This window comes from Oncorhynchus clarkii, chromosome 23, assembly GCF_045791955.1.
Source record: "Oncorhynchus clarkii lewisi isolate Uvic-CL-2024 chromosome 23, UVic_Ocla_1.0, whole genome shotgun sequence".
In the NCBI taxonomy this organism is placed as follows: Eukaryota; Metazoa; Chordata; class Actinopteri; order Salmoniformes; family Salmonidae; genus Oncorhynchus; species Oncorhynchus clarkii.
The window spans coordinates 47128963-47145484 of NC_092169.1; the positions used below are offsets into that span (position 1 = coordinate 47128963).

At 40.8% G+C, this 16522-nt stretch overlaps 1 protein-coding gene across 1 annotated transcript in view; it reads right to left on the bottom strand.

The window, feature by feature from the left end:
* LOC139381458 (integrin alpha-9-like) overlaps positions 1-16522 on the bottom strand; it is a 145372-nt gene that overhangs the window by 87897 nt on the left and 40953 nt on the right. The window contains exons 9-13 of the mRNA XM_071125006.1: positions 15392-15529; positions 12870-12975; positions 8066-8160; positions 6963-7053; positions 5926-5971 (exon numbers count right to left, since the gene is read on the bottom strand). Coding sequence (XP_070981107.1) covers positions 5926-5971; positions 6963-7053; positions 8066-8160; positions 12870-12975; positions 15392-15529 — 476 coding nt within the window. The remainder of the gene's footprint in view (positions 1-5925; positions 5972-6962; positions 7054-8065; positions 8161-12869; positions 12976-15391; positions 15530-16522) is intronic.

A 16522-nucleotide genomic window follows, 5' to 3' on the forward strand; every position in this document is an offset into this window, starting at 1 on the left:
ACAACCAATACAACATGGTGTCAATGGACCTACAACCAACACAATACAACATAGTGTCAATGGACCTACAATCAATACAATATAACATAGTGTCAATGGACCTACAACCAACACAATACAACATGGTGTCAATGGACCTACAACCAACACAATACAACATGGTGTCAATGGACCTACAACCAACACAATATAACATGGTGTCAATGGACCTACAACCAATACAACATGGTGTCAATGGACCTACAACCAACACAATACAACATAGTGTCAATGGACCTACAATCAATACAATATAACATAGTGTCAATGGACCTACAACCAACACAATACAACATGGTGTCAATGGACCTACAACCAACACAATATAACATAGTGTCAATGGACCTACAACCAACACAATATAACATAGTGTCAATGGACCTACAACCAACACAATATAACATAGTGTCAATGGACCTACAACCAACACAATACAACATGGTGTCAATGGACCTACAACCAATACAATACAACATAGTGTCAATGGACCTACAACCAATACAACATGGTGTCAATGGACCTACAACCAATACAACATGGTGTCAATGGACCTACAACCAATACAACATGGTGTCAATGGACCTACAACCAATACAACATGGTGTCAATGGACCTACAACCAATACAACATGGTGTCAATGGACCTACAACCAACACAATATAACATGGTGTCAATGGACCTACAATGTTCCACTGTATGTGTTTAAACTACTATGTTCCACTGTATGTGTTTATACTACTGTATGTGTTTATACTACTATGTTCCACTGTATGTGTTTATACTACTATGTTCCATTGTATGTGTTTAAACTACTATGTTCCACTGTATGTGTTTATACTACTATGTTCCACTGTATGTGTTTATACTACTATGTTCCACTGTATGTGTTTATACTACTGTATGTGTTTATACTACTATGTTCCACTGTATGTGTTTATACTACTATGTTCCACTGTATGTGTTTAAACTACTATGTAGTCCAGTAAAACTGGACCTACAACCAATACAATACAACATGGTGTCAATGGACCTACAACCAATACAATACAACATGGTGTCAATGGACCTACAACCAATACAATATAACATAGTGTCAATGGACCTACAACCAATACAACATAGTGTCAATGGACCTACAACCAACACAATATAACATAGTGTCAATGGACCTACAACCAACACAATACAACATAGTGTCAATGGACCTACAACCAATACAATACAACATAGTGTCAATGGACCTACAACCAACACAATATAACATAGTGTCAATGGACCTACAACCAATACAATATAACATAGTGTCAATGGACCTACAACCAATACAATATAACATAGTGTCAATGGACCTACAACCAATACAATATAACATAGTGTCAATGGACCTACAACCAACACAATATAACATAGTGTCAATGGACCTACAACCAACACAATACAACATGGTGTCAATGGACCTACAACCAATACAACATGGTGTCAATGGACCTACAACCAACACAATATAACATAGTGTCAATGGACCTACAACCAACACAATATAACATAGTGTCAATGGACCTACAACCAACACAATACAACATGGTGTCAATGGACCTACAACCAATACAACATGGTGTCAATGGACCTACAACCAATACAACATGGTGTCAATGGACCTACAACCAACACAATACAACATAGTGTCAATGGACCTACAACCAATACAATACAACATGGTGTCAATGGACCTACAACCAATACAACATGGTGTCAATGGACCTACAACCAACACAATATAACATAGTGTCAATGGACCTACAACCAACACAATATAACATAGTGTCAATGGACCTACAACCAACACAATACAACATGGTGTCAATGGACCTACAACCAATACAACATGGTGTCAATGGACCTACAACCAATACAACATGGTGTCAATGGACCTACAACCAACACAATACAACATAGTGTCAATGGACCTACAACCAATACAATACAACATAGTGTCAATGGACCTACAACCAACACAATATAACATAGTGTCAATGGACCTACAACCAATACAATATAACATAGTGTCAATGGACCTACAACCAATACAATATAACATAGTGTCAATGGACCTACAACCAACACAATATAACATAGTGTCAATGGACCTACAACCAACACAATATAACATAGTGTCAATGGACCTACAACCAACACAATACAACATGGTGTCAATGGACCTACAACCAATACAACATGGTGTCAATGGACCTACAACCAACACAATATAACATAGTGTCAATGGACCTACAACCAACACAATATAACATAGTGTCAATGGACCTACAACCAACACAATACAACATGGTGTCAATGGACCTACAACCAATACAACATGGTGTCAATGGACCTACAACCAATACAACATGGTGTCAATGGACCTACAACCAACACAATACAACATAGTGTCAATGGACCTACAACCAATACAATACAACATGGTGTCAATGGACCTACAACCAATACAACATGGTGTCAATGGACCTACAACCAACACAATACAACATAGTGTCAATGGACCTACAACCAACACAATACAACATGGTGTCAATGGACCTACAACCAACACAATAAAACATGGTGTCAATGGACCTACAACCAACACAATACAACATGGTGTCAATGGACCTACAACCAATACAACATGGTGTCAATGGACCTACAACCAATACAACATGGTGTCAATGGACCTACAACCAACACAATACAACATAGTGTCAATGGACCTACAACCAACACAATATAACATAGTGTCAATGGACCTACAACCAACACAATACAACATGGTGTCAATGGACCTACAACCAACACAATATAACATAGTGTCAATGGACCTACAACCAACACAATATAACATAGTGTCAATGGACCTACAACCAATACAATACAACATGGTGTCAATGGACCTACAACCAACACAATACAACATGGTGTCAATGGACCTACAACCAACACAATACAACATGGTGTCAATGGACCTACAACCAACACAATATAACATGGTGTCAATGGACCTACAACCAATACAACATGGTGTCAATGGACCTACAACCAATACAATACAACATGGTGTCAATGGACCTACAACCAACACAATACAACATGGTGTCAATGGACCTACAACCAACACAATATAACATGGTGTCAATGGACCTACAATCAATACAATATAACATAGTGTCAATGGACCTACAACCAATACAACATGGTGTCAATGGACCTACAACCAATACAATACAACATAGTGTCAATGGACCTACAACCAACACAATACAACATGGTGTCAATGGACCTACAACCAACACAATACAACATAGTGTCAATGGACCTACAACCAACACAATACAACATGGTGTCAATGGACCTACAACCAACACAATATAACATGGTGTCAATGGACCTACAACCAATACAACATGGTGTCAATGGACCTACAACCAACACAATACAACATAGTGTCAATGGACCTACAACCAACACAATATAACATGGTGTCAATGGACCTACAACCAATACAACATGGTGTCAATGGACCTACAACCAACACAATACAACATAGTGTCAATGGACCTACAACCAATACAATACAACATAGTGTCAATGGACCTACAACCAATACAACATGGTGTCAATGGACCTACAACCAACACAATACAACATAGTGTCAATGGACCTACAACCAACACAATACAACATAGTGTCAATGGACCTACAACCAACACAATATAACATAGTGTCAATGGACCTACAACCAACACAATACAACATGGTGTCAATGGACCTACAACCAACACAATACAACATGGTGTCAATGGACCTACAACCAATTCAATATAACATAGTGTCAATGGACCTACAACCAACACAATACAACATGGTGTCAATGGACCTACAACCAACACAATATAACATGGTGTCAATGGACCTACAACCAATACAACATGGTGTCAATGGACCTACAACCAACACAATACAACATAGTGTCAATGGACCTACAACCAATACAATACAACATAGTGTCAATGGACCTACAACCAACACAATATAACATAGTGTCAATGGACCTACAACCAACACAATATAACATGGTGTCAATGGACCTACAACCAACACAATACAACATGGTGTCAATGGACCTACAACCAACACAATACAACATGGTGTCAATGGACCTACAACCAACACAATATAACATGGTGTCAATGGACCTACAACCAATACAGCATGGTGTCAATGGACCTACAACCAACACAATACAACATAGTGTCAATGGACCTACAACCAATACAATATAACATGGTGTCAATGGACCTACAATCAATACAATACAACATAGTGTCAATGGACCTACAACCAATACAATATAACATAGTGTCAATGGACCTACAACCAACACAATACAACATAGTGTCAATGGACCTACAACCAATACAATATAACATAGTGTCAATGGACCTACAACCAACACAATACAACATGGTGTCAATGGACCTACAACCAACACAATACAACATGGTGTCAATGGACCTACAACCAACACAATACAACATAGTGTCAATGGACCTACAACCAATACAACATGGTGTCAATGGACCTACAACCAACACAATATAACATGGTGTCAATGGACCTACAATGTTCCACTGTATGTGTTTAAACTACTATGTTCCACTGTATGTGTTTATACTACTATGTTCCACTGTATGTGTTTATACTACTATGTTCCACTGTATGTGTTTAAACTACTATGTTCCACGGTATGTGTTTATACTACTGTATGTGTTTATACTACTATGTTCCACTGTATGTGTTTATACTACTATGTTCCATTGTATGTGTTTAAACTACTATGTTCCACTGTATGTGTTTATACTACTATGTTCCACTGTATGTGTTTATACTACTGTATGTGTTTATACTACTATGTTCCACTGTATGTGTTTATACTACTATGTTCCACTGTATGTGTTTAAACTACTATGTTCCACTGTATGTGTTTATACTACTGTATGTGTTTATACTACTATGTTCCACTGTATGTGTTTATACTACTATGTTCCACTGTATGTGTTTATACTACTATGTTCCACTGTATGTGTTTAAACTACTATGTTCCACTGTATGTGTTTATACTACTGTATGTGTTTATACTACTATGTTCCACTGTATGTGTTTATACTACTATGTTCCAATGTATGTGTTTATACTACTGTGTTCCACTGTTTCGTTCCAGTTCTCTGCTGCCTGTGACTGGAACGAATTGCAAAAATCGCTGAAGTTGGAGACTTTTATCTCCCTCACCAACTTCAAACATCTGCTATCTGAGCAGCTAACCGATCGCTGCAGCTGTACATAGTCTATCGGTAAATAGCCCACCCAATTTTACCTACCTCTTCCCCATACTGTTTATATTTATTTACTTTTCTGCTCTTTTGCACACCAATATCTCTACCTGTACATGACCATCTGATCATTTATCACTCCAGTGTTAATCTGCAAAATTGTAATTATTCGCCTACCTCCTCATGCCTTTTGCACACAATGTATATAGACTACTGTGTTATTGACTTGTTAATTGTTTACTCCATGTGTAACTTGTCTGTTCACACTGCTATGCTTTATCTTGGCCAGGTCGCAGTTGCAAATTAGAACTTGTTCTCAACTAGCCTACCTGGTTAAATATAGGTGAAATAAAAAAATAACAAATAAAAAATGTGTTTATATTACTATGTTCCAATATCTACACTAGCATAGTCCCAATTACAATTGAGCAACGTATTGGGCCTGCATTCAAAGTGGTATGCTGGTATGGACATTGGAACAAAGCCTGACTTACAACCACTTACCTCAATAACACCACGCTATCAGCCATAAAAGCACCAATGGTAATATCTGCAATGAAAGAACAAAAAAATTGACCAATTGACTCAAATTATGTCAATTAGCCTGTCAGAAGCTTCTAAAGCCATGACATCATTTTCCGGAATTTTACAAGCTGTTTAAAGGCACAGTCAACTTAGTGTATGTAAACTTCTGACCCACTGGAACTGTGATACAGTGAATTATAAGTGAAATAATCTGTATAAAAAATTGTTGGAAAAATGACTTGTTTCATGCACAAAGTAGATGTCCTAACCAACTTGCCAAGTATAGTTTGTTAACAAGAAATTTGTGGTGGTTGAAAAATGAGTTTTAATGATTCCAACTTAAATGTATGTAAACTTCCGACTTCAACTGTATATAATAACGACATGAAGTTGAGACGTAGGTCCTGGGTGTTTTATTAGCCCTACACCTAGTGTTGTTGGCTATGTTGAGATGTAGGTCCTAGGTGTTTCATTAGCCCTACACCTAGTGTTGGCTATGTTGAGACGTAGGTCCTAGGTGTTTCATTAGCCCTACACCTAGTGTTAGCTATGTTGAGATGTAGGCCTGAGGTGTTTCATTAGCCCTACACCTAGTGTTGGCTATGTTGAGATGTAGGTCCTAGGTGTTTCATTAGCCCTACACCTAGTGTTGGCTATGTTGAGATGTAGGTCCTAGGTGTTTCATTAGCCCTACACCTAGTGTTGGCTATGTTGAGATGTAGGTCCTAGGTGTTTCATTAGCCCTACACCTAGTGTTGGCTATGTTGAGATGTAGGTCCTGGGTGTTTCATTAGCCCTACACCTAGTGTTGGCTATGTTGAGATGTAGGCCCGAGGTGTTTCATTAGCCCTACACCTAGTGTTGGCTATGTTGAGACGTAGGTCCTAGGTGTTTCATTAGCCCTACACCTAGTGTTGGCTATGTTGAGATGTAGGTCCTAGGTGTTTCATTAGCCCTACACCTAGTGTTGGCTATGTTGCATCATGTCTGTATTGTACTGTATAGTATGACCCTACCTGGATATCCATTGCTGTCCATGTCCACATTGCCAGAGATTGATTGGCCGAACATCTGGAGGGCGGGGTTAATGCTCTGTCCAGACACTCTCTGCAATGAATGATATAAAACGTGAGATAGAACATATACATACATGCAAGCACACACACTGACCTGATGACCAAACACTGCGAACACATTACTGTAGCAGTAGGGATCAGAGTCATACCGTCTAAGCACCAGTCTGCTACCACTACTATAACAGACCACTGTCTGCTACCACTACTATAACAGACCACTGTCTGCTACCACTACTATAACAGACCACTGTCTGCTACCACTACTATAACAGACCACTGTCTGCTACCACTACTATAACAGACCACTGTCTGCTACCACTACTATAACAGACCACTGTCTGCTACCACTACTATAACAGACCACTGTCTACTACCACTACTATAACAGACTGAATAAGGCTAGGGTTGGAGAAGACTATTACATTTCACCTGACACTGTATCTCTGTATCTTTCAGTAGATAAAGCTGATGTACTGCTGATGGACCCTACTCCCTATGTAGTGCACTACTTTGACCTGGGACATATTGGCTAAGTAATGCCATTTGGGACTCACACTGTATAATGTTTAATGGGGCTAATATCCATTGTGGGGATCCTTTGTTCGGCATTTCCTTTGTTCTGCACTCCTGTGTTTGTGTGAGTGTGTCTTGACATTAGATGAGTACTTTGTACCGGACTACAGGTTAATGAAAACACACTCCTGTGTGCGTACGTGCGTGGGTGTGTGTGTAAAATCTCCTCCCAGGATAACATTACCACCCGGGTCATTATAACACATTGGTCAGAGGTTGCTTCCCAAATGGAACCCTATTCCCTATTCAGTGCACATAGGGCTCTGTTGAAGAGTAGTGCACTATAGGGAATAGGGTGTAATTTTGGATACTGCTGCTGTGTCAACATAGATGTAGCTGTGATCTTATCTTTATTGCTAACACAATACGGTGTGTTTGTGCGCGCTCACTAAACTAGAAATGAAAAACAGATGATGATGCACCCAAGGTGTTGATTACTTGTTGTGTCTAACCATTGAAAGTGTCTTTACCATAGAATATTTGGTGACGATTCCTGTGGCATCACCATGGTAAATGTAAACCGCTCCACCGTAGTCATCTTCTTTGGGTGCTCCTATGGCCACATCTAGAGAGAAGGAGAGAGAGAGAGCGGCAGAGAGAGAGAGAGCGGCAGAGAGAGAGAGAGCGGCAGAGAGAGAGAAAGCGGCAGAGAGAGAGAGGCAGAGAGAGAGAGAGAGGCAGAGAGAGAGAGAGGCAGAGAGAGAGAGAGAGAGAGGCAGAGAGAGAGAGAGAGATGCAGCGAGAGAGAGAGAGAAAGAGAGAGAGAGGCAGAGAGAGAGAGGCAGAGAGAGAGGCAGAGAGAGAGAGAGCGAGAGGCAGAGAGAGAGGCAGAGAGAGAGAGGCAGAGAGAGAGAGAGAGAGGCAGAGAGAGAGCGATGCAGCGAGAGAGAGAGAGAGATATGCAGCGAGAGAGAGAGAGAGAGATGCAGCGAGAGAGAGAGAGAGAGAGGCAGAGAGAGAGAGAGAGAGAGGCAGAGAGAGAGGCAGAGAAAGAGAGAGAGAGAGAGGGAGGCAGAGAGAGAGAGAGAGAGAGGGAGGCAGAGAGAGAGAGGCAGGGAGAGAGAGAGAGGCAGGGAGAGAGAGAGGCAGAGAGAGAGAGAGAGGCAGAGAGAGAGAGCACATTAAATGTTTTGTCCTAGCACTACACAGCTGATTCAAATAATCAAAGCTTGATGATGAGTTGGTTATTTGAATCAGCTGTGTAGTGCTAGGGTAAAAACCAAAACATGCACCCAGGGGGGGCCCCAAGACTGAGTTTGGGAAACCCTGTCTTAAAAGACAAGTGTTGTCAGTGCCCATAAACCCCAATATGATACCTCTGTGAGAGTGGAAACAGAACCATAAAGCTGAAGGCAAAATTATCATACTTCGACTGCATCCCACACGTCACCCATAGATAGGGCTCTGGTCAAAAGTTGTGCACTATGCAAGGAATAGGGTGCCATTTGGGACGAAGACTACGTCCCCTTATCCTCCCTGGCAACAAAACCTGGAAATTGCCTTTTAAAAACAAAAACAGTTTTTCAGTGATATTGTTATAGCATGCCTCAGCGAAAAGTGAATGTTTTAAAACTGAATCATATCATGGATAAGGAAGTCTTCAAGGTTTATAATGTGATTTAGCAACATACATGTAGTCTACTAAGTACCTCATCATATTTATTTCACATGGTCAAATATTTTTTTTAAAAGCTGAAAGAAATTCTGAAAGAAATTTAAACATACTGAATGTAATTGTTGGGTATAAAGTTATTGTATGGCTTATCTTTAACTTTTGTAGTGAATTCGTCTTATCTAAAAAGCTGTAATCATATCGAGTGGAAATTGGCTACAGATTTTGATGCGGACATTCAAAAATCAGCATAAAAACAATATGCACATTTTCCCATCAGAGTTGTTTCCATCAAATTGACATAGTGCACTTAAAATAACTTTTGCGGTTAAATTCCCATGTACCAAATAAAAAAGCACAAGTTAATTAAACAGGTTTCCATCGCATTTCAAACTCTACTGATGGTTTTGTCTCAAAAAAGGATGTGTTATATAGCGAATGTGCCCACTCTGGTATTGGCACGTGTGCTCTAGCCAGCAGCTCGGGTATAGTCTACCTGAAGAGATTATTATGAACTAAAAAAGCAAGATTATGTCAAACGGCAGCTAAGCATCGATCATCATGTCACCAGAATAAGACCCTCAATATTTATTGGAAAAGAGCATCAAGATCGTCACCTTGCACTTTCACCACCCTGTGAAGTTCATCAGAACATATTTCATCTGTAGCCTAATAAACTGTATGCTTTCCTGAGTTGAAGTGGGAGGAACACACAACATGTGTGTTGCAACTCCAAGTTTCATTTGATATGACGATTATTATATCAATATTTGCGCATAAAAGTGTTCACACCGCCATTTCTCGCATAATTAATTTTAGAGACACAAAAAGATCCCACCTTGTCTAGTGTATTTTGTTTTGTCAACATTTGGAAAGTTCACTGACCGATTTGCTGTTTCCATCTGGCCTATCGTGCAATTTTTTATCCAACATGTACTTTACTTGGGTAAAAAGTTAGGTACACACCAGGATACAGAGTACATTTTTCAACTCCAGCCCTCAAACAACACTGCTAGTCGGTACGTCAGTGTTCTAACAGTAGATTCCTCATCAGATAAAGGGAGACTGTGTTACTGCTCTCCAGTCTATCACTAGATTCCTCATCAGATAAAGGGAGACAGTGTTACTGCCCTCCAGTCTATCACTAGATTCCTCATCAGATAAAGGGAGACAGTGTTACTGCCCTCCAGTCTATCACTAGATTCCTCATCAGATAAAGGGAGACTGTGTTACTGCCCTCCAGTCTATCACTAGATTCCTCATCAGATAAAGGGAGACAGTGTTACTGCCCTCCAGTCTATCACTAGATTCCTCATCAGATAAAGGGAGACAGTGTTACTGCTCTCCAGTCTATCCAGTATAACAGTAGATTCCTCATCACATAAAGGGAGACAGTGTTACTTCCCTCCAGTCTATCACTAGATTCCTCATCAGATAAAGGGAGACAGTGTGACTGCTCTCCAGTCTATCACTAGATTCCTCATCAGATAAAGGTAGACAGTGTTACTGCTCTCCAGTCTATCCAGTATAACAGTAGATTCCTCATCAGATAAAGGGAGACAGTGTTACTGCTCTCCAGTCTAACAGTAGATTCCTCATCAGATAATGAGAGACAGTGTTACTGCCCTCCAGTCTATCACTAGATTCCTCATCAGATAAAGGGAGACTGTGTTACTGCCCTCCAGTCTATCACTAGATTCCTCATCAGATAATGAGAGACAGTGTTACTGCCCTCCAGTCTATCACTAGATTCCTCATCAGATAAAGGGAGACTGTGTTACTGCTCTGCAGTCTATCAGACGATTCCTCATCAGATAATGAGAGACAGTGTTACTGCTCTCCAGTCTAACAGTAGATTCCTCATCAGATAATGGTGTTAATGTTCTCCAGGCTATCCAGTCCTGGCCTTAATTCAATCACAAACATTTAGACTATTCCAGTATGAAACACACACCAAGAAAAATCTCTAGACTATTCCAGTGAGTGCCAGGAAAATAGGCTGGGTGTGTGTACGTTATATCTGGGGTTGTGTACGCTATATCTGGGGGTGTGTATGCTATATCTGGGGGTGTGTACGTTATATCTGGGGGTGTGTATGTTATATCTGTGGGTGTGTACGTTATATCTGGGGGTGTGTACGTTATATCTGGGGGTGTGTACGCTATATCTGGGGGGGTGTACGCTATATCTGGGTGTGTGTACGCTATATCTGGGGGGTGTACGTTATATCTGGGGGTGTGTACGCTATATCTGGGAATGTGTGTGTGTGTGTGTGTGCTATATCTGGGGGTGTGTGCTATATCTGGGTGTGTGTGTGCTATATCTTGGTCTGTGTGTGTGCTATATCTGGGTGTGTGTGCTATATCTGGGTGTGTGTGCTATATCTGTGTGTGTGTGTGTACTATATCTGGGTGTGTGTGTGTGTGCTATATCTGTGTGTGTGTGTGTGTGTGTGCTATATCTGTGTGTGTGTGTGCTATATCCGTGTGTGTGTGTGCTATTTCTGTGGGTGTGTGTGCTATATCTGGGTGTGTGTGTGCTATATCTGGGGGTGTGTGTGCTATATCTGGGTGTGTGTGTGCTATATCTGGGTGTGTGTGTGTGTGTGTGCTATATCTGAGTGTGTGTGCTATATCTGAGTGTGTGTGCTATATCTGGGTGTGTGCTATATCTTGGTCTGTGTGTGTGCTATATCTGGGTGTGTGTGTTATATCTGGGTGTATGTGCTATATCTGGGTGTGTGTGTGTGCTATATCTGTGTGTTTGTGTGTGTGCTATATCTGTGTGTGTGTGTGTTCTATATCTGTGTGTGTGTGTGTGAGCGCTATATCTGTGTGTGTGTGTGTGTGCTATATCTGTGTGTGCGTGTGTGTGTGCTATATCTGTGTGTGTGTGCTATATCTGGGTGTGTGTGTGTGCTATATCTGGGTGTGTGTGCTATATCTGGGTGTGTGTGTGTGTGTGCTATATCTGTGTGTGTGTGCTATATCTGTGTGTGTGTGTGTGTGTGTGCTATATCTGTGTGTGTGTGTGTGCTATATCTGGGTGTGTGTGTGCTATATCTGGATGTGTGTGTGCTATATCTGGATGTGTGTGTGCTATATATGGTTGTGTGTGTGCTATATCTGGATGTGTGTGTGCTATATCTGGATGTGTGTGTGCTATATCTGTGTGTGTGTGTGCTATATCTGGATGTGTGTGTGCTATATCTGGATGTGTGTGTGCTATATATGGATGTGTGTGTGCTATATATGGGTGTGTGTGTGCTATATATGGGTGTGTGTGTGTGCTATATATGGGTGTGTGTGTGCTATTACTGGGTGTGTGTGTGCTATAACTGGGTGTGTGTACATACACATGCGTTAAAGGGGGGTTGTGCTTCCCTCTCCATAAGATATTCCAAACAGAACGTCTCTGAGAGAAAAGCTTTTGGACTTTTCTAGCATAATATTGTGGAACAAAAACTGTATGACTAGCTATATCACATTCCAGAAACATTGTCGACTAGACCACTTCTCATGAAAATAATTTAATATTCATGAGTGTGTCATCGAGAAGTTTGGTATTTGTGCAACAATGGTGGGGGTTGGAGGAGTGGACACATTTTCATAAGCATACATTCTATACTTGACAACACAGTGAGTTAGTTGAGAGACACTTACCTTGGTACCCATCGTCATCAATGTCTCCGATTGCAGTGATGCACTCTCCAAAGTGTGCACTGTAGGCATTATCACCATTTAAGAGTCCTACTTCCTCCATCACACCCTGCAATTAGAGTCAGACAGGGGTACGGTTAGGACGTTACACTGGGGAACGGTTATTACGTGAATCAACCCATAACTAAAGGGGAATGGTTATGACATGACACAACCCTTTACTTTAAAGGGCAATGGTTATTATAATATTTATTTATTCATTTAACTAGGCAAGTCAGTTAAGAACAAATTCTTATTTACAATGATGGCCTACACCGGTGAAACCCGGACGATGCTGGGCCAATTGTGCGCCGCCCTATGGGACTCCCAATCATGGACGGTTGTGATACAGCCTGGATTCGAACCAGGGTATCAGTAGTGACGCCTCTAGCGCTGAGATGCAGTGCCTTAGACTACTGCACCACTCGGGAGCCTAACTGAAATACATCCATATTTTTCACTAAAAACTCAAATTACCAAACTCACCGTAAGAACCTCAAAGACTAGCTAGTTACAATATCCTAATGATAACTCACCGTAAGTACCTCAAAGACTAGCTAGTTACAATATCCTAATGATAACTCACCGTAAGTACCTCAAAGACTAGCTAGTTACAATATCCTAATGATAACTCACCGTAAGTACCTCAAAGACTAGCTAGTTACAATATCCTAATGATAACTCACCGTAAGTACCTCAAAGACTAGGTAGTTACAATATCCTAATGATAACTCACCGTAAGAACCTCAAAGACTAGCTAGTTACAACATCCTAATGATAACTCACCGTAAGAACCTCCAAGACTAGCTAGTTACAACATCCTAATGATAACTCACCGTAAGAACCTCCAAGACTAGCTAGTTACAACATCCTAATGATACCTCACCGTAAGAACCTCCAAGACTAGCTAGTTACAACATCCTAATGATAACTCACCGTAAGAACCTCCAAGACTAGCTAGTTACAACATCCTAATGATAACTCACCGTAAGAACCTCCAAGACTAGCTAGTTACAACGTCCTAATGATAACTCACCGTAAGAACCTCCAAGACTAGCTAGTTACAACATCCTAATGATAACTCACCGTAAGAACCTCCAAGACTAGCTAGTTACAACATCCTAATGATAACTCACCGTAAGAACCTCCAAGACTAGCTAGTTACAACATCCTAATGATAACTCACCGTAAGAACCTCCAAGACTAGTTAGTTACAACATCCTAATGATAACTCACCGTAAGAACCTCCAAGACTAGTTAGTTACAACATCCTAATGATAACTCACCGTAAGAACCTCCAAGACTAGCTAGTTACAACATCCCAATGTTAACTCTCCGTAAGAACCTCCAAGACTAGCTAGTTACAACATCCTAATGATAACTCACCGTAAGAACCTCCAAGACTAGCTAGTTACAACATCCTAATGATAACTCACCGTAAGAACCTCCAAGACTAGCTAGTTACACCATCCTAATGATAACTCACCGTAAGAACCTCCAAGACTAGCTAGTTACAACATCCTAATGATAACTCACCGTAAGAACCTCCAAGACTAGCTAGTTACAACATCCTAATGATAACTCACCGTAAGAACCTCCAAGACTAGCTAGTTACAACATCCTAATGATAACTCACCGTAAGAACCTCCAAGACTAGCTAGTTACAACATCCTAATGATAACTCATCGTAAGAACCTCCAAGACTAGCTAGTTACAACATCCTAATGATAACTCACCATAAGAACCTCCAAGACTAGCTAGTTACAACATCCTAATGATAACTCACCGTAAGAACCTCCAAGACTAGTTAGTTACAACATCCTAATGATAACTCACCGTAAGAACCTCCAAGACTAGTTAGTTACAACATCCTAATGATAACTCACCGTAAGAACCTCCAAGACTAGCTAGTTACAACATCCCAATGATAACTCTCCGTAAGAACCTCCAAGACTAGCTAGTTACAACATCCTAATGATAACTCACCGTAAGAACCTCCAAGACTAGCTAGTTACAACATCCTAATGATAACTCACCGTAAGAACCTCCAAGACTAGCTAGTTACAACATCCTAATGATACCTCACAAATAGAACAGGACCAAACACAGACAAAGTTAAGCAATCCCCACTTTTAAAGCAAATATTTGTCTTTAAGTTCGTAGCATTTGGTTAACCAGCTGGTCTGACATGGACAGATGAACAATCTATGGAGGTCATATAAACTCTTGCTGCACGCTATAGGCAGCCATGTTTACATACGGAGGGCTCGACACAGGTTGACTGGAGGACTAGAATATACTGTTCATTGCACTTTCTCAAATTTTTCAGAAATCACATTTACAGAATTCCTAGCTGTAAGATTCCCTCCCTGGTCATTCCCTTCTGAATATCCTACAACTTCTGAACAACATGGGCCATTTCAGAAAGTTCATAATATTTTCGAACCCTATTCCCGTTCAAGCCAGATCTCAATCTTCCCACTCACATTGCCTTTGCTGAGGTAGACAGAGACCTGTCCCTCGTCCCGTAGCGTGCTGTGCATGGGCGCTCCAACCAGCAGGTCCGACAGGCCGTCCCTGTTCAGGTCAACTCCACATAATGAGGAGCCAAAGTAAGAGCCCATCTGGAAAATAAACAAGCACAGCCACACAGACAGACAGCATTGGGTCAGACATCACATCAGTGAAAATACATGACTTTGTGTTAATCTTTTATATAATGTATAAAGCTATAGACAAACCCAGCACTGGTTAGTGGTTTCTTAGACAAACCCAGCACTGGTTAGTGGTTTCTTAGACAAACCCAGCACTGGTTAGTGGTTTCTTAGACAAACCCAGCACTGGTTAGTGGTTTCTTAGACAAACCCAGCACTGGTCAGATCACATAGTCAAGGACCGCTTTTCAACTAAAAATTAGTAATGGTGTTGATCTAGTATAATGTTGTATCTGTCATGTGAATTACGTGTGTATTTATTAGCCACAACTGAAGTTCCCACTGGGAAAAATATTCTCCTCTCCTCTCCTCTCCTCTCCTCTCCTCTCTTCTCCTCTCTTCTCTTCTCCTCTCCTCTCCTCTCCTATATTCATTGCCTAGGAGGTCTGCTTTTCTGCATGCCATCAAGATATACATGCACTTTAGTTTCATCATCCTCTCCCTCCACAATCTGACTAGATTTATTTTCCCTTTCATATCTTGACCAACATTAACAGAATATTTACAAAATGTATCTTTATCTACCAAGATATACTTGTTATTTACGCTTAAAACCATGTGAATTGCCCTCCCTAGCTGTGTGGTTCCTGGCCAGACGAGGGCTGTGTCCCAAATGGCATGTCTTTCCCTATATAGTGTACTACTTTTGACCAAAGCCCATGGGCTGTTGTTTGGAATGCAGCCCACAGCCTCCTTCCCTCCCATTAGCTAACCACTGCTGCTCTCTAAACATTACATAGACAGCATAAACAGTGTGGTTCTCCTGAGAAAACAAAGAACTAGCAGCCTGTCATGTTTCAGCGACACCGGCTGAACTAGCAGCCTGCCATGCTTCATCTACACCTGCTATGAACTAGCATCCTGCCATGCTTAATCTACACCTGCTATGAACTAGCAGCCGAC